At 49.2% G+C, this 18,758-nt stretch overlaps 1 protein-coding gene across 13 annotated transcripts in view; it reads right to left on the bottom strand.

Moving 5' to 3' along the window:
• MECOM (MDS1 and EVI1 complex locus) overlaps nucleotides 1–18,758 on the bottom strand; it is a 315,396-nt gene that overhangs the window by 43,285 nt on the left and 253,353 nt on the right. For 7 of the 13 annotated variants that reach the window (XM_082767040.1, XM_082767046.1, XM_082767045.1 and 4 more), the window contains one exon: nucleotides 3,021–3,155. The exons of 1 other annotated variant lie outside the window; for it this stretch is intronic. In XM_082767040.1, coding sequence (XP_082623166.1) covers nucleotides 3,021–3,155 — 135 coding nt within the window. Of the gene's footprint in view, nucleotides 1–3,020; nucleotides 3,156–3,527; nucleotides 3,809–3,935; nucleotides 4,184–4,645; nucleotides 5,014–5,616; nucleotides 5,822–18,758 lie in introns of those variants that run through there. 5 more of the 13 variants (XM_082767043.1, XM_082767050.1, XM_082767052.1 and 2 more) reach the window with 5 other exon arrangements.

Raw genomic sequence — 18,758 nt, 5'->3', positions numbered from 1 at the left:
GATCAACTTTGTTTGAAATAAAAAAAAAAAAAAAATGCAGCTTTTAAACCCTACTCCACCTCCAATCAAATGAAATACGAGTTGCATCCAGCGTGCATGTTTTGACTGCATCCCACCATTATCAAGCTGTTCATCTCAGCAAAGCTCATTTATACAGTTATATGAAAGAGCCCAGGCCTTTTGTAAAGTTGATCCTAAGTGATGAAACCTAACCTCAAACATGAATCGGGGGGTGGGGTGGTATGTCTCTGAAAAAAAGTCTAGTAGAGAAAACAACAAAAAATGTTTTTCTTTCCCTCTTTTTGTTAAATGCAGAAGGTACAGCTTAGCAGAGCGACTAGATTACACGTCGGTCTGAGCTTCACCTAAACCCTGCCTCAAGCAGTCTGGGAATCATACCTGTCTGTCAGTCAAGCCTGAATTTAGTAGCATAAACTTGTGGCCAGCGCAAGGCTCAGAGTGCTGGCAGGATCTTTTACCTTTTCAGGTACGGCACAATGTTTGCTTGTGAAATTTTACAGATGAGTTGAAGCAATTAGAGGTGAACAATTACTGCTGATCAAGTGTCCGTGCCTCAGGAGCGAAGGAGGGCTCCCAAGGCAGGGATGTTCCCCGTGCCTCGAGGGGTGCCGAGGGTCCCCCTGGGATGAGGGGTGCGCCCCCAGCTCAGCCCGCACCCCGCACTCCTGCGGGGCTGCATCGCCTCCGCACTCCAGCTACCTGCAAGCACCCGTGCACGTCTTCTGCCTTTCCCATGCTTTTTTTCTTTTTCTTATTTTTTTTTTTCTGTCTAGGATCTATAGGGGCAGACTGACACAGCGCGCACACACGCATGCATGCTCAGCCCTGACTTGCATTTGTCACTCCTTGCACATGGACACGTTTGGCCATGTAACGTCCATTCCCCAGTTTGCCTCCCTATTCTATTTTATATTACCTCTCGTGAGCTCGTGCCAGAAGAAAGCAGAAGGAGGAGCTGTTAGAAAAGCTTTTTTGCTTTAAGAATGGAGAGCACATTTTTAGCATTAACTTTTTAGGCTCTGGTCATAAAACGCTGGAGTATGTGTACAATTTTGTGGGTAAATTTGCAGCGTTTCCAGAGGGCCAAATGAACAACAATCTCTTGCTGACAGCGCGCAGTTCACAACGCGCTACTTGAAAGACGACCAATTTTTAATTTTCAAATCTCGGCAACAATAAGCCATAAAAATATGGAATTATGAACAGCACGATACCGTGCAAAATAAATAACAAGTCTCCAGTGAATGAAAGAAATTATTGGCAGCAGTACAGCCACCATTACCAAATCTCAGAAATGTAAACACTAAAAAAGAGAAAGTTACAAGCGCCATAACTTTCATTCCAAAAACGTCAAAACGCCTGTGCGTGTCTGCGTCTCAGCGGCAGATGCCGATGTTACAGCCTGGCGTGTATTTTCAGTTATCAGCAGAGCACCAATGCCGACGCAAACGCAGTAAGTTGCTCCTACCAATTCACGTGATTCCATTTCTAACCTTACCTCTTTATGCCAACTCTTATTAAACATAAAATATTTGGATTTGCTGTTTCAATTAGGCTCTAGTTTCCTTTTCGTATCACTGCTCCATAAATGCTCTGCGTTGAGAGAATTTATCGTTTTCCAGCGTAAAACATATTTCAACTTGCAAAATGTATTTTTCATTTACTAATAATCTTTATGGCTTCTTTAGCTAAACCAGCTGCTATATATATATACAAAAATAAAATGATATCTCGGTTGGCTGGCTCATTCTGTGCTACATGTGTTCGGGGGTGAATTTTAAAAGTTGAAAATTAAAAAAATCCTCTGTCATAGTTCCTGAAAAAGTTCATGTAAACCGGCTTAAATCAACTGTCTCGTAGGAGCTAAACGCATAATGCGGTGGTGCTGCTGGAACCAGCAGACTGTCTCACATTCATTTCCTTTACGTAAGGAATTTGATTGGAAAGAATGATTTTTAATTGAAGCTTTGTGTCTGGTTGTGATTCTTCTTTCAATACTGTCAAAGCAATTAAATCAGCTAAAGATAATCTTTAACATTCACCTGATGCAGTTAATTAAGTGGTGAAAAATGAAACACTGATTAAAGGAACCAAATGCTACGTCGCAGGTACCAAAGTTTAAATTTGAAACAAGAACACACCATCGGTTGTTGCTTTGCTGCTTTAGATATTTTAGTTTAAAGGAGCGTAGCTGTCCTAACCTAACTTCACCCACTAAAATATTTCATAACAACACACATTATCTGCAGACTAAAGCAAACCTTGATTTAAGAAACACCTAATAACTCATCAGCATAATTGAAAACAAAATGCCTCACTGCGTCCTTCCTCCCCCCTATCCCAGTCCTTCCTCTGCCACACAACAAGGATAAATAACGTTTCAGCCTAACAAAGAGTGGATTTAAGCGCAATAAATGAAAAGAAAAAGAAAACCATTAAAGATCCCGGTTCAGCACAGAAGTATGATGAGTTTGAGCAAAGTGTTCGAGAAGGCATAATAATATTATGCACGTGTGCATTCAAATCCCAAGCCCTGTGCAGGCGACGATATTGTATTGGTAGGATTATCAGTTTTGCATCTTCCCCTCCACTCTTTCCATTAACTTCACACTGAAGTTTCTCCTTAACACAATGGCTTAATTTAGCAACACTGTTGGACTGGAACAGAAAATGCTGCTAATTTAAAATCAGCAAACACTGGCTTTGTTTTCCTAAGAAAGCAGTCCCAATTTTTATCAGGTACAAGATTAGAAAAAAAAAAGAAAAAGAGAGAGGGAGAGAGAGATTGTTTATGAATTGAATAGCAACGTGGAAAAATAGAAAATTCGTATTGTCTGCAGCCCATAATCAAAATTACTCTATTCTGCATTTCACATTTGTGCCTTATCTTCTGCCATAACAGCAAACAGGCCAAAATCTGTTGTGAATTGCTGTTATTTTTTTCCAGTGACACCTTAAAGTTCCTTAAAAAATAAGTCCAGAAAGTGAACGCCACATACCTGATCACTTATCTGACATGCAACAAGGTTGTGCTGATTGTAGCATCCAGCAAACTTGATATATTTGAGCCAGTTTCCTACATCTGGTTGACTGGCATCTATGCAGAACTTCACATTGCAAAACTCATCCAAGATCTAAAAGGAAGAATACGAAAGAGTAAATCTTTCTGTTGCTGTCCGGGCATACTAATCGAAAGATAAATCACAGGTTTTCAGATAAACAAATGGATAATAATCTAGGCAAGTTATACAGAAATGTGCTCCTCTGGTGAGGAATTTTTTTTTTTTAATGGTCAGAATACACAGAAATTAATGCAAGGACAACAAATGTACTGGAAAATGGCTTGACAAATGTCTACATGTAACCGAGGTGTTGTCTAATTATTGCTAAGAAACACTGTTAATGTAAGAGCCGTCTGATTTTCCTGGCACTCCTCGGTGATTATTTAGGGTTAAAATTACGATTTTAATGACACACGATCCGTCAGGGAATATCGCAGAAATTACTAAAAGAGGCGGTGGTGGCTTCATCTGAGGTCGCTGCTTTTGCTTCCGAGTTTCCGCCGCTTGCAGCTCCCCCCGGCTCTGCCCGGCTGTGCTGCTGCGCCCCGACCCGTGCTGGGCAGGGAACCCTTCAGCTGGCCTCCCCCTCGCACCCCTGCCCCTCCTGCAGCAACCACCACTGCTCCCCACGCCGAAATCCCCGAAAATAAAAGGGAAAACAACGCAAAGAGTGGCGGCGGCGAGAACCGCTTCCAATCGTGCAGGCACCAAACGCTCGCCGCAAGCTCCCGAGGATGCTCCCTGCCCAGCCGGGACACATCGCGGCGTGATGCTGCCCGCTGGGGGCCTGCCCCACACCCCATATCCCACATCCTATATCCCATAGCCTATGTCCCACACCCTATAACCCACATCCCAAGGGTGCCGGCCCCGGCTCACAGCGAGGACGGGGAACCGGAGGCCGCTGCCCCAGCGGAGAGCCCCGGGGATGCGCCCCGGGACCGGGAGCTTTTTGCCCAGGTGCTGTCACCGCCCCCGGCCCGGCCCGGCCCCGCCGCCCCCGCGGGTGGCAGGATCGGGCCCCTTCTGTCCGGCTGTCTGTCCGCCCGGCTGTCTGTCCGTGTGTCCGCCCGTCGGGCCGCCCGCCGCTTGCCCCAGCCAGGCAGGGCTCCCACCTCCGCTGCCTCCCTCCCCCCCCCCCCCCGCCTCCCTCCAGCAAGGCGAAAGCCACCCAAACCCAGCGCAACGCCAACAAAAATAAGAGTAGAAATAAATAATCATCGTCATAATAATAAAAACTAAAGAACCGGCCCCAAAACCCGAGCTTTCGGTAACGCCGCATCCCCGCGGGTCCCCCCCAACACACCCCAACAAGGGCCGTGCGCTTTTTTACTATTATTTTTTGGGGGATGGCGAGGATTTTCCCTTCCCCATCACCCCTGCAATGCCCCCCTGGATTATTTTTTTTTTCATTTATTTTTTTAGGGGGGTCGCCCCTCGCCCCCCCCCCCTCCATGTCCCGGGGGGGCTCTGCCCGGGGGGCACCGACGGGGCAAGGCTGAAAGGAGGGGGTGGAAGGGGGGGGGGGGGGGGAGCGGCGGCGCCGCGCTCGCTGCTCTTACCTTGTGTCGCCGGGAGCCTGCGGGGGCAAGGGGGGGGGCCCGGGGGGGGGAGGGCAAAATATCCTTCAGGCGGCTGGAGGCAACATCTCGGCGTCAAACGCGGCCGTCGGGGTCCCGGCGGGGGCAGGCTCCAGCATTTGGGAGGGGGAAAGGGCAATGGGGGGGGGCTTGGGGTGCCGGTAGGGGGGGCCGGGTGTTGGGGGGGGGGGCTGCCGGCCCCGGAGGGCTCAGCGGCGGCTGGGCTCGGCGGGTTTCTGCCGGCTCGCCATCACCTTCCCCTTTCGGCCCCTCCTGGTCTTATCGGCTGCCTTAGTGTGTGTGTGTGCGAAGAAAGTTAGCGGCAGAAAGGAGTTGGGGGGGGGGGGGGGGGGAAGTGTGGGGGGGAGAGGAAAAAAAGAAAAAAAAGAAAGGGGGAAAAAAAAAAAAACACCACCACACGGCCCTCTTCGAGAGGGAGCAAAAATCCCAAAAAAAAAAAAAAAAAAAAAAAAAAAAGGGAAAAAAAGCAAACAAACCCGCCGCCGCCGCGCAGCGCCCAACCAAACAAACTTCTTTCACTTCTCCGCCGGGGATGGCAGAAAAGTGTGGGCGGGCGGGGGGGCGGGCGGCTCTCCCCTTCCCTCCCCCCCCCCGCCGCCTGCCCGCGGCGCTTCTTTCCCTCCCCACCCCCGGGGCAGCGCCCTCCCCGCCCACCCCGTCGGGTCCCGCCGCTCCCCCGGCGGCCCCTTACGGCGGGGCAGCCCCGGTGGCCCCCCCCCCAGGTCCCCGTCCCCGCGGCCACCACCCCCTGCGTGTGTCCCCCCCGCCCCGTGCCCGGTCCCCTCCCGTCCCCCTTTCCCCGGACGGCGGCGCTCCAAGCCGCAGCCCCCCCGGGTCACCGCCGGGTCGCGGCCGCCCGGCCCCTCGGCGGGGGCTCCCCGGGAGCCGCCCCCCCCTCCCCAAATCCCCAAATCGCCGGGGCTCCGCCGTACCTCGGGGCCCCCCCGCCGGCCCTGCGCCGCCCCCGGCCGCCGTCGGGGTCGCTGCGCCCCGGGGGCGAGGCCGGCAGCGGGGCCGCGCTCCCCCGACGGCTTCTCCCGGCCAGCGCAGCCCCGCTCCTGCCGACATCGCCGGCACTGCCACGGGAGGCTTCGGGAAACACGGCTTTTTTTTTTTTTTCCTCCTTTTTTTTTTTTTTTTTTTTCATCTTATTTTCCCTCTTTTTTTTTTCTCTCTTCTTATGTTGCCTCTTTTTTTTTTTTCTGCCTCTTTTTTCCCTCCTTTCTCCTCTTCCTCTTTTTCCCTCTCTTTTTCTTTTTTTCCTCTCTTTAGTTCCTCTTTTATTTTTCCTATTTTCCCACTTTTTTCCCTCTCTTTTTTTTTCCTCTTTTATTTTTCCTCTTTTTCCACTTTTATTCTTTTTTCTCTCTCTTTCTTTCCCTCTTTTTTATTCTTCCTTTTTTCTTTTTCCTTTTTTTTTTTCTTTTTCTTTTTCTTTTCTTTTTTTTTTTTTTTTTTTTTTTTTTTTTTCTTTTCTTTTCGCTTCCCGGCTTATTCCCCGCTTGCCTCCCCTTCCCAACCCAGCTCCCCTTCACCCAGCCGGTAACGAATCCCGGGCTGGGAGCCGCACCGGCCCCGCTCCCACCTCCCCACCAGGCGGCCCCGACCCCCTCCAAACCCCCCCCGCCCCCGGACCCGTCCGGGCTGCGCACGGCAGCCCCCGGGCACGGGCGCCTTTTGGGGAAGAGTGCAGCAAAAATATAAAAAACCCAGAACTGTACATTTATTGCGCGATCCCGAAGTGCCACCCACTTTTTTTTTTTTTTTTTCCTCCCCAAATACATTTCTCCGACCAAAAGTCGATTTTTCTTTCCCGGAGGGGGGGCCGGGCAGGGAGGGCAGGAGGAGGGCGAGAAGCCGGCTGCCAGGAGATGATGATTAATTCGTCTCAGCGGCCTGTTATCTGTGACATTGAACTGTTATTTCAGATAATGGCCATTGTTCGAGGCGGGGAGGGGGTAGAGCAGGGGAAGGAGCCCCGCTCACATCCCCACAGCCACCGGGCAGCACGGGGACCCGGCCGGGGGCTGGCACCGCACAGCACCGGGGGACCCGGGGCGCGCCCCCCGCTCCTGGCCGCCCGCTGCCGGAGCTGCCCGGCTTTTCTCCTCCCTCTCTCCCTTTCTCCCTTTTTTTTTTTTTTTTTTTTAATTTAGCCATAAATTGGACCGGCTCGAGCTATGAGCTGTTCTATTTTCTTCCTGTCAGGATGAGGGATTTGTTTTATGATGCATTGTGTATTAAATACAAGTAATCTGGGAAACTGATTGCTCGAGCCCATATAGCCCGAGCCGGAGGCCCCGGAGAGGAGCCGGAGCCCCCCCTTCCATGCCCCCGGCTTTACCACAAAAGGAGGAAACGCCGCTGGATAAACAAAAGGGCCTCCGGTACCGGCAGCGGGGCCGCTCAGCACCGGGGCTCCGCCGCCGCCGCCCCGCCTGCGGCCGCCAGGTGGTGCCCGGGGCCGGGACACGGAGCCCCCGCACCGGCAGCGGGGCAGGGACCGGCAGCGGGACCGGGAACCGGCCGGGGGCGGGCGGCTCGCAGCCCTCCCCCCCGGGCCGTTCTCCGTTTTGGGGTGAAAAACCCCATTTTGGGTCCGCGCGCCGCTCGCGGGGGCTTGGCTGGAGCAGAGAAGGAAGAGGAGAAGGAGGAGGATGATGAGGATGAAGGTGCCCCCCCCCCAGCAGATGCCCCGCGCACCCCCGCGTGTTTTCCTTCTTTCCAGCCAGAGCCTTTGAAACACATCTGCAGCCTCTCCGCCCTCCCCGTGGACGGCTCGGTAGGCGCTTCGAGAGGCCCCGATATTTCCACAGGGTCCCTTTTGCGATTGTTTATTTAAAATAAGTCGCTATATTAGTGGAGGCAGTAAGGAGTTAGTGCTCGAGTCTGCTAGTAATTCCCACCAGGCTGTAAACTGATGCCTCTTTTAAGCCTTTAACTTCATGGTCGTCCCAGAAGTAAAAGTTCTCATAATGGAGACCCTATGGGCATCGCGCATTCCAGCACATCATTAAAGCACGGCCAAGCAGCTCAGCCGAAGCCAGATGAAATAACTGCACTGTCCGCTTTTAATGGGCTTCCTGTGGACAAACACTGCCGGGGACAATGGGGGAAAAGCAGACGAGCCGCTGGTGATTTTTTAGAGGGCCGTCGGTGCTCGCGTTCGGCTCGATGTTAGCCGGGCGTTTATAGAGCGAGCCGCTTGGTAACCGCATCTGTAAGTGGGGTTTAATGTTATGTTCCTCAAGGTGACTAAACACAACACTGAGCATCCTGGCTAACGCCGTGGTGAAGCGCTTCAAATCCTAGGGAGGGGGGCAAGGAGCAGGAAAATAAAACAAACACGGCAAACAGCAGCCCTCCGACGGACCAGACGCCCCAGGACAGACCCAGGAAAGCAGCGCCGAGCAGGGAAAGAGGCACAAGTCCTGCATGCAAATCCCCCCCTGCCCTGCGCCGCAGATACCGACTTAAAAAATAATAATAAATAGATCAAATCGAGCAAACCACCGGCACGGCTGCCTGTCTCAGGACGAGGAGCTGCTGCTGGCGCAGCCCTCGCGGCGGTGGCGGTGGCAGCCGGGGTTTCGCCACCCTCCCCGGCCCCCTGCCCTCCCGCTCGTCCCTCCCGGCCAGAGGCAGCTCTAGAGCGAGGGAGAGGAGGAGGAAATTAAAGGTAAAAAAAAAAATGTAAATAAAAAATTTCCCTTGGTCTGGAAATGGGCCCAACTGAAAGCATGTTAATCTCCACCTCGGTAATTTGGTTCTTCTGGAGAAGACAGAAGCCCTGCTGCTGTGCCCTGCACTTCATAAATCACGGCTTTATGTGGACAAGGTCAGGGCACCTAACAGCTCCGACATGGGCCTTGCAGTGGCTCGGAGGGCTCCGGCATGTTTATTCTCTCGCACAGATCTCCGAGGAGCAGTCCAGCACGCTTCTAATTACTTTTGATTATTTTCATTTGCTCGGGTCAGGCTGGCTTTGCCGGCGCTGCTGGAGGGTGGGTTCCCCTCACCCCGGCCGGTGGCGGGACGTGGGGGAGCTCTGCCGCCCCTGGCACCCCTTTCCTGGGGCTCCCCAAGCATGGTGTGCAGTGCTTGGGGGCTTTGGGGACTCCCCCCAGCAGTGGGGTCCCTTTTTAGGGGTCCCCAGTGCTGGGCAGTTAGGGACTGGTTGGATATGGGGAGTGTGCATGGAGCAACCACCCCCTTAAAAATACTAATTACTTCTGCGGAAAAAAAAAAAAATAACAAAACATAGTCCAATATAAAATAAAATATAGAAAGGGGTGGATGTGTGGGTGGCCAAAAAAGTTGCAGGATCCCTGCTACTGTGGTTACCTAAGAGAAGGAGGATTTACCTTCTCCATCAGTAAGACATAAAGATGGGTCAATGATGGGTGTGCAGCTGCCTGAGCGGAGGGTGCGTCAATTTGCTACTCGAGGAAGGTTTGGAAACCTTGTGGAAACTGCAGCAATCCCTTGGCCAAGAGATGTTGTAAAGCCTTGCTGCCAACAACCCCAGCCCCTGGCAGCTCACCACAAGGTGCTGGGGATGCGCTGCTGCTCGCCCACCCTCCCTCTGCACGCCCACTCCTTCCCCGGCCCTGCAATGGGCACCCCAAGGGCAGATCGCTCCCAGTTTCCCTTTTCCAAGCCTTCCCAGCAGTTCCCCTGCCAAGGCGCGTGCTCTGGCACGGGATGCTGAGGACTGTGGCTGTTCCCAGTTGTAACACTCATTACTTCCATTACAGAAGAGTCTGGAAGCCTCCGAGCTCAGACCCTTCTCATGCTCCCGGTTACTAAGTGCCCAGCCGAGCCAGCCGGCTTTGGCACGTGCGTGTCCTGAGCCAAAAGTCGCCTAAAACACCCCTGATATCTTGCTCATTTTAACACTTACTGGACACAGGACGATTCAATGCACCAGCTGATTAACGTGGATGCTGGCCTCCTGTCCAAGGAGCTGGGGTTTTTACTGTGCTTTAACTTTTCCTATTTTGAAAGAAAGCCAAAATTCTGGAGGATCAGGGAAACTCTACCAGTGATGCCCAACATGATGGAAAAATAGTCTGATATGTATGTGTTTTTTTTTTTTGTTTGTTTGTTTTTTAGCATGCTGCCACTCATACTTGGTGCACCACAGCTGAACAAACCCACACCGAGTGTGTACCCACTGCTGCTTCCCCCAGTTTGCTCCTCCTCGGGCCAAGCAGTAGGACCCTGCGGGCAGGTGGACGTGGGGTGGCCAGAGGTTCCCGTCACATTTGGCAGCTCCTTCTCTGCCTGGAAACACAGCTTTTTGGCAGAAGCTGCTCTAAATATAGCAGAACTCTAGGAAATGCCCTCATGACCCCGGAGGTGGCCGAGGAGCCTCCCCAGAAGGCACCATCCCCAGGAGGTGGAAAGCCAAGCAAGGATCTTGCAGGCTTCCTTTGTAGCTAGGTGCATAAGAATTCAACAGGGATCCGTTAACTCTTCACTCCCTCCAATTGTTTAATTTTCAGGACTTTTCATTTGCCCCAAAATCCCAGGGCCTGCACTGAAAGACCTCTCCAAGCCTGGAGCCCACCAGGGCCCGGCTCAGCGCTGGCTGGGGTTGGTGCACGTGGCAAGCGCGGGGCCCTGCTCGATCCCAGAGCAAAGGGTTGGAAATTGGGAAAGAACTGAACAGCCCGGGGAAACGCCAGGATGAAAGGGATCGGGAGGGTTAATGGGCAGAACTTAACACTACAAAGATTAATGTGATGCATGGCAGGTAATTCTATTTTAATAATCAATTTGAGGAACCACTGGCTATTTTCAAAGCATTCCTATTGTAGCCAAAGTTTTAACTAGGCGTACAAGAGTGGACATAAACACCTGCGGACTTTATAAGAGTAAGAAGCAATTTATCACCCAATAAAAAGTCAAACACTCATTTTAAAATTTTCAGGTTTGCATTTGCTGCTTTAAGCGTGCATGTGTGGATGGTTCTAGCATGAGCTCGAAGGAAGCGGGACGTGCCTCGCACACACGCACACCGCCAGGAAAACCTGCCCACAAGGTCTCCACACAGCTTCATCCCGCCTACGTCTCACATTAAACCCACTGTGATAATCGACTGGAGTTGTCCAAAACCTGAACTAAAGGGGCATTATGTCGGCTGGCATTGGAAATTACCAGATTTCGATTTTCAGATAAACCACAAAACTCGATGAACGAGCGTCGTTCCGGCTGAATTAACTCGTCATCCCTGGGAAAGGCAGAGGAAAGCGGCACACCGTCCCTTCCTGCAAGGGCTCCAGCAGCCACAAGTTATCCTCCTCCTGCAGCAAGGGGAGAGGAGCCCCCTGAGGTCTGAAATCCTGCTGCCCTGCCAGTAGCACCCCATGTTATTTGCCCACGGGTAGGAGCCGGACAACCCTTTGTCACAGCCTCGTTACGAAACTATAAATAGGCTGAAATCCCGACAGCAATTCGAGTCACGCTTGTAGATAAGTCCGAGGACTGCAACTCAGGAATGTGAAGTTATTTGGCCCAGGGACGTGCTCGCAAGGTTGATCCTTATCCCACAGGCTCCCCATGACAGGGCCACAGAGCTCTCGGGGTCGCGGTGCCTGCTCGGCAGCCCGGGTCCCCAGCATCGGTAGGACTACGTGTGTGCCCCTGCCCCAGGGCAGAAATCAGGGTCCCGAGCGAACGCATGACCAGTAAATGCTTAACCAGCCGGGTGGTGCGTGGCTGCCGGGCTCGGTGCGCAGCTCAAGTGCTTCTGCACATAAATTAGTCACGCACTCGTTTCGAAAAGGCTTGAGAGCTACCTGGTTTGCACAAAAGATCTTGGTTGGAGCAGCAGAGGAGCAGCAAAAATGCCAACATGTCCACCAAAGCCCAACACGTCCAACGAGACACATCACATTCACCGAAACCCAACATGTTCGTCAAAACCCATCATGTTCACTAAACCCAATTTGTCCATCAAAACCCAGCATGCCCACCAAAACCCACCACATCCACCAAATCCTACCATGTCCACCAAAACCCACCCCGTCCATTAAAACCCATCATGTCCACCAAAGCCCACCATGTCCACCAAAACCCACCACATCCACCAAAATCCAGCATGTCCACCAAAGAGACCTGTGTAGACCTGTGTGGTGCCAAGAGTTGGACTTGATGATCGTTATGGGTCACTTCCAGCTCAGGATTTTCTATGATTCTATGAAGACCCCCACATCCATCAAAACCCACCACCCCTCCACCCCAAACGAACCCCTAGGAACACTAATTCTCCTCCTGCTAAGCAGGGGTGTGAAGAAGACAGTATTTCACCGGGGATCTTGCAAAGGTGAAGGGAGAGCATGCCACAGCATCCCTCTGCCTGCCTGCTTGAGGAGTGCAGTAACGAGCAGCGAGGTTATTTTGCTTGCCAGGAAAATCTCTGGGGGAGAGGGTGGCTGGATGTATTTGATACAGGTGTCAAAATAAACCTGTTCTGCTAACCAGAAAAATGTGTGTTGATCACAATGGGTTATTAATGAAATAGCTATGAACATCAGCATATCCTTGTGGCAGATTTCTTTCATAAATGAGTTGAACATTTTCCAATTTCAGGAAAGTGCTGCTACCTATAAACTTGGAAATTAAGGGCTTTTTCCCCTAAGACTTAGATCCCTCAGGGCACTTGTGTGCTGGCATGCATCCCTTATTTGCTGAAGAAATTTCAAACTTGGTAATTTAGCACCATACTGATAAAACAAAGGGGAAAATAAAGAAGTTAGGCATGTGTGCATGCGAAGGAGGAGGGAGGTGAGTGGTACAGCTCCAGGCATTTTTTTCCTGTGGCTTTTTTTATACAAGTCATGCTGCAGATTTTGTGTGAGATTCATAGAGAAAACATTCCCAAGATACAATATATAAGATGCATATCAATCCATAAACTGAGTCCTGCAGATGCAAAATGACCTGCAGAATTTAAATGAGGACGGAGGCTGCTTTATAACCATTTTTCCATATAACTTATTTAAGCTTAAGATGTTGGGCTAAATTTGCCACCAGCAGAATTATGAATATTAGCATTATTAGCATTACAGCAGCACCTAGAGGCCCTGGCTGAAACAGGGGCCTTTTGTGGGCTGAGAAATAACAAACACGAGTCTCTGCCCTGACCGGCCTGCAGTTGGCATGGGCTGCACGATGAGGGGAAGACCGGTGTGGTGTTTGGACAGATGGGGTATGGAGACTTGCTCATGGAGAAAATCAGCAACAGGCTGGGAACAAACCTTGTGCAGTACTTTCCCATAACTTTCCTTCGCCGAGAAGCTGCTTTTTACTTCTTCCCTTTGCCTCTACTGAACAGAAACTACCATCTCCCCCCTGGTGCTCGCAGCTTCCCATGCACAAAAAGGGGGAGTCTGCTCCGTCTCTGCCAGCGAAAACAGCTCCGCGTGTTTTACTATGGCTCATCTGTAGCAGAAATTGTACTTTATCACCTTTTTTTAGCTTGGAAAATATTTGAACGTTGGAAATGAGACGTTGATGCTTTGGAACAGATCTCTGAACATAAGCACATTGTGCTGCCTGGTGCTATAAATGGAAACTCCTCCTGTAGGAGGAGGTTTGAAGGGGATACACAAAACTCCCTCTTTTGAGGGAAAAACGTGAACTGGAGTTCACGATGTCGTGTTACCAGTGTCCCCAGTCCCCGGGGGCAGGGAGGGGGCAGCCTGCCCACAGCCCAGCACTGGCCCCTGCTGAGTCTCAGCAAGGGGCTGGAAAATGCAGCAGGGCTTGGGCATGGGCTTGGGGCTGCTGCAGGTTTGAGGTCCATATAAGCAAAGTGAGGCTTTTGTGTTAAAACAGATATCTTCCTACCAGTAAGGGCTTCTACTACAGAAAGAAGAAACTAAACTGGTTGAATGATTTATAAAATCTGAGGCTTTCATTCCAAAATACCATGTATATGTCCAGAAATGCACCCAGCAAATACAATCCAGCAAAGGAGAAGGAACATTACCCATCTGTGAGTAAAGATGGGAAGTGATGTGGTAGAAGTTAAAGACGAGGCTTGCTCGTGTCTGACCAGTAACTGGTCTGAAGCCTCTTACACCTGTATTCAGTTTCTATTTCCCTTGGGTTTTTGGTGGCCATGGGTGGTGCTGTCTCGTTGCAACTCCTGTTAGTAGCCGAGTGGCCACTGGACACACGGGAGGTGCAGTGATCCCGGCTTGTGTGAGCCAGACCAGCAGCAAAAGTGAATGGAAGCTATGATGAAAGGTGTATGTTTTCAGAAGATTTTGTAGTGTTTGGACTCCAGCTTTGGATGGCTCAGGAGTATTCCGTAAGCCAAAAATCTGTTCTTCAGTTTGGGTTTGTTGATTAAATATACTTGTTACCAAGAACTTCAAGCAGGAAAAAATTTAAGAGAGACTTGACTAAGATATTATCAGTTTCAGCTGTGGCGCAGAACTAAAATGCAATAGCTCTTCGGATCTCAAGGTATTTCTACTGACTGCTGTAAAATCAGCATGTTAAATCTGGGCACTCTTCAGGCACAGTTATTTGTATGATATATACAGACCGATACCTATTGATTTTATAATTTTGATGCATCTCTATGCAGTGATTCAGTTTCACATCATCTTATTTATCAAGCTCTTCTCCGCACCTTTCCTGCCAAGCTCCCCAGCGCTTCCAGGCCAATTCAAGCAGGGTCCCACTGCCAGCACCCCCTCCAGCCCCTGAACACACTTTTGCTCACATCCCAAAGAGTTTTGTGTGTGGCTCCAGGATCGTTGGTACATGAGGATAAAGTTCATAAACCCCCTGCACAGATGCCACCACCCCACTGCCACTGCTGGCTTTGGAGCCACGTGCAACTCCCCACGGAGCCTTTGCTACCCCACGGGCAATGCACCTGAATATTTCTCACCTAGTGGCCATGCCTTCAAAATTCCCACTTGTGCTGGCTTATGGAGTGGGCAAAATTTCCAGTTAGTATAGAAATATCTTTATAGGGAGCTCCTGGGGTCCGTGCTGGCGCCTGAAGGCCACCCTTGCTGCAGCGAGCAGCAGAACAAGCTGAGCAGCTGGCACACAGAGCCTGCTGCTGATGGATTAACAGCGAGCTGCTTGACATATTGGAGGAAACCAATGTCATTGCTACTGCTGGCAAGTGCGTCAGGGAAATCCTGTGAAATTCAATGGGTTGCATATATGCAAGTGGTAGCGGATTCAAGATCCTCAGCGATGCCACCGTGCCCAGTTCGGGGCTCACACCAGTTCGCACCAGGATAAATCGTGCCTGGATGCATGAGAGCTTCCCAGCTAGACTAACCATGATTTAGTTACTCCCTTCTGCCTAAAACTCCAGCTAAGTGTGGCCAATGAGGCCCCTGGCCAGCCACCGGCCCCAGCACACTGCGTCCCTGCCGAGCCCCCCAAAGCTCCGCTGTGGCCCACGGGAACAGGATGTGGAGCAGAAGTGGTTAAGCACAGAAGCCGAAATTCATGTGATGGATGGATTTAAGGCAAACAGGAAAACTTCTTTATGCTCAAAATGCCCCACAAAAAGTGCTGAGCTCCATTCTAATGCAACATTTTGGGAACAGTTTTGCAGAAGGGGCCAAAGGGAGCTAGGATGTACATGGCCATGGGATGGAAGTTATGAGGGTGAATACCTCAAAGGAAAACAAAAAGGGTCGATGAACACCAAACAACATTTCGGGGGGGGGCTTACACACTACAGCAGGATAGAAAGCATGAGCTAATTACAAAGCAAGCCCAATCACCTTGCAAAAATGAATGACTTCATAAATAGCTTTAGATATCATGTTAAAAGCACCTTTAGGATGCTGTGCTGAAAACAAGAGATCTAAAGAGCTGTTTTTACACATCCATTACATTTTCTGAGCTGTCTCATTCACTTTTTGAAGTTCTGTATACATGATACAGCAAGGCAAAACATTTTATGTACCGTAAGAAATTTGAAACAAAGTTTAATGTTCAGAAGATAAAGTTAACAAAACTACATATAGTTGACTTTTTTATTTCTCTATTTTATGACCTTTCAGGAACTTAAGAGTAAGAGGAAATCAGAAGGAAGGACAAGCAACCATACACTGCTGCTTGCTTTTTTCTACATGCTGATCTGAGCCCAAGGCAGAAATCATAATTAAAAATGTCTTCTTTTTAATGTCTAACTAGGTGTTGTTGAAACACCAATGGTACAACGTGTTTGGGGATGGAAAGCATTTGTTCCTCCTGCAGTTATCAGCAGTCCTGTTACATGGTTTTCAGATTTTTCTTCCTGAGAATACAGAAGCTCATCACATCTTCACAACTGTTTGGCAACCATTTTCCTGCTATTTCTGTTTTTTCTAAAACCATAACCAGCTACCAAGATGACCCCCAAGAACTATTTCTATAAGCATCAGGCAATTCATATTTTCTCTCTATTCCTTCCGTGTATCCTTGGTCTCATCACTACAGACCTCTTGGTGACATTGGCAGCAACAGTTACTGAATATATGGGACAGAAGCATGGTTTTGCTCTGCGGGATGCCAAAATGCTCAGCACATGGATGCCATAGAGCACACAGACACACAGCAAATCCACTTCCTAACCTGAATGCCCATTTCAAAATCAAACAGGAGCAACGTATTAATACTAGCCAGACTGTGTTGAGATCAGAACAAAGCGGTGTATGAAGAGCTGCTCGTTTCCCTTGGAAGGAGAAGGCAACAAGAAAAAAAAAAAAAGAGTAAATGTGATTGATGCAGAGTTCTAGAACATGGTGTAGATCGCTAATGTATTGGCCTAATGAACAGAAAGTTGACATCTGAGTGGCACAAACTACACTGAAGCTCGCATCTTGCCAAATCCTACATTAGATGAAAACGTGCTTAAACTGTCAGATTGCTACTGTAAAACTCTTTTGCGGTTGTACTTGTATGCTACAGGTGAATAGAGGGCCTGGCAGAAAGTAAACAGTTATTTCTGCTGATTTCAGTAAGGCAATGCAAGAGAAATGGCAAGAATACAAAAAATGTTTTATAAAATGTATTTCACAAATATCTCAAATGAGTAACCACCAAACTTTGTAAAATCTTAGTGTGCGCTGTAGCCATAAGGGCTATATTCAAATGTCTTTTGAATGTTTCTTAATGTGTTTATATTACATTTGTTGTTGCTATTTTTATTTTGTAGTTTGTTTGTTTTTAATTTCGAAGTTTCAATAGGATGACCGCTATTAGAGCCCTGAAGACTTAGTATCTGTCATTTAGAGGCAAACTAAGCAATCTGAAGGGGTTTTAGGTGACAGAGCATGTACCTGTGGCCCAGGTTCATGCGGTCAGGTTCATTTCTGGTACAGGTTCCATGAACTTTGCAGTGCTTTTTTACATGGGAAGAGTTTGCACTTGGATGGATTTGTTCCCAGCATGAATGTCAATGACAGAATAAAGCTCAGGTACACCTGCTTACAGTGGTGCCCCTTGACCAAAATGAAATGTAAGTGGAAAAAGATAAGTGAGATAGGGGGCAACCTGGTGGTGTTTTGAAGGGTGACATCCATGGGGGATAAATCTATGACATCTCCTTAGCTGATGTTACGAGCGGCTGCATTACGGGAAGTGTACAACAGGCTGGGTGGTGCCTAAAGCAGGGTGCCAAGACCCAGCTCCCCCCGCCGTGCATAAAGCAAAGGCTGTGATGGCAAAAGCAACGACAAACAGAAAAAAAATCATGCTTCTTCAGAAGCTAATTCATGACCCTCAGTAATCTTCCGCTTGCTTCATTGAAAAAATATTCCAAACACTTTATGAAATTAAACTCTGCATGGAGCTCACATCCTTCATGTCCTAAAAGGCAGACGGCTCCGGGATGGAGCGGGCAGCCCGTGCGGGAAGTGAGGAACACCGCTTCCAGCTGGAAGCCTGGCAGTTGTTGCACGAGCACTTCAGGTGGATGTGGAGTCAACATCCAAGCCCTTCAGAAAAGATCTTTAATGACCCACCAGCCCCCGGAAATTTACCCAAATCTGTAGGAGTACCTCTGTGCATGTGTGAACCATTGAGCAGGTTCAATGCTAGTCTGGGGAAAGTGTCACCTCCTGGATCACGAAGGATGCTTCCAGTAACATCAATATTTTCCCAGAAGGTCCCCCAGCCAAAGCCTGTCTTGGCCCAGCCCTGCTTGAAAGATCTTCCAGGGCTGCAGCACAAGGTGGTATGGCTGGAGACCAACTCAAGGCATTATTTTATTTTGTTTTGGTTAGCAGAGTTGATATTTGGTCAAAGGCTTCTAGCTGTGAAATGATGAGGAGCTGCCAATTCCTAAGCTAAATGTTGTACATTCATATCCTGCTACCACTAACTCCATTATGATTAGTCGGGAGTGAACTTAGAAGGTTTAGAAATAAGGTTTGGATAAACATCCCGAAATTTTGGATGCTTATCTGAGCCTGACCCAAACCCCCTGAGTATGCAGAATGGAGCTGGAAATCTGGCAAGAATGTTAATTTCCACACTTTTCATTTCTCTCTTGAAGGCTATATTTGCAGTTTAAGAAATTTCCTTTAATTGGAATTAGCATAATACATTATTTCCCTGTGGTGAGAACAGCTTTTCTGTAGTTACTCTGACTGTTTGGACTTTGTCCAAGGAAGTACAAAAGGGGATGAAAGTGAACACAAAAATCCAAAGTAAATAAGTGAACCAAACTCTTTAAAGCCCCACAAATGGGTAGGTTTTTCTTAAAACTTCCCCCCAGATGAACAGCTTTGTCCAAACCTAAAATGATGCCCTATAGTTTTAATGGTGCCTCCATACAAGAGACACCCATGCCCCTTTCATGAACATTTGATAATAATTAATGCTCTGAGGCATGGTGTGCCCCTTCTCTTCTGGGGCGTATTGCTGCTTCAGAGAGCATCTTATCTGCTTAATTTCATTACTTTCATGTTATCAGTAAATATACTCTGCTATGATACGTAATCTCATACAATCATTGGGTATTTGGCCCTCCAAAACTGAAGGGTTATGAGTACAGAGTCCATTTTTCCATAACTCTTAGTTCCACACTTTAAGAAGC

Source organism: Aythya marila (genome assembly GCF_965140915.1).
Source record: "Aythya marila genome assembly, chromosome: 9".
Lineage (NCBI taxonomy): Eukaryota > Metazoa > Chordata > Aves > Anseriformes > Anatidae > Aythya > Aythya marila.
The sequence above is the reverse complement of the archived record's forward strand: the minus strand, read 5'-3'. Positions and strand labels throughout refer to the sequence as shown.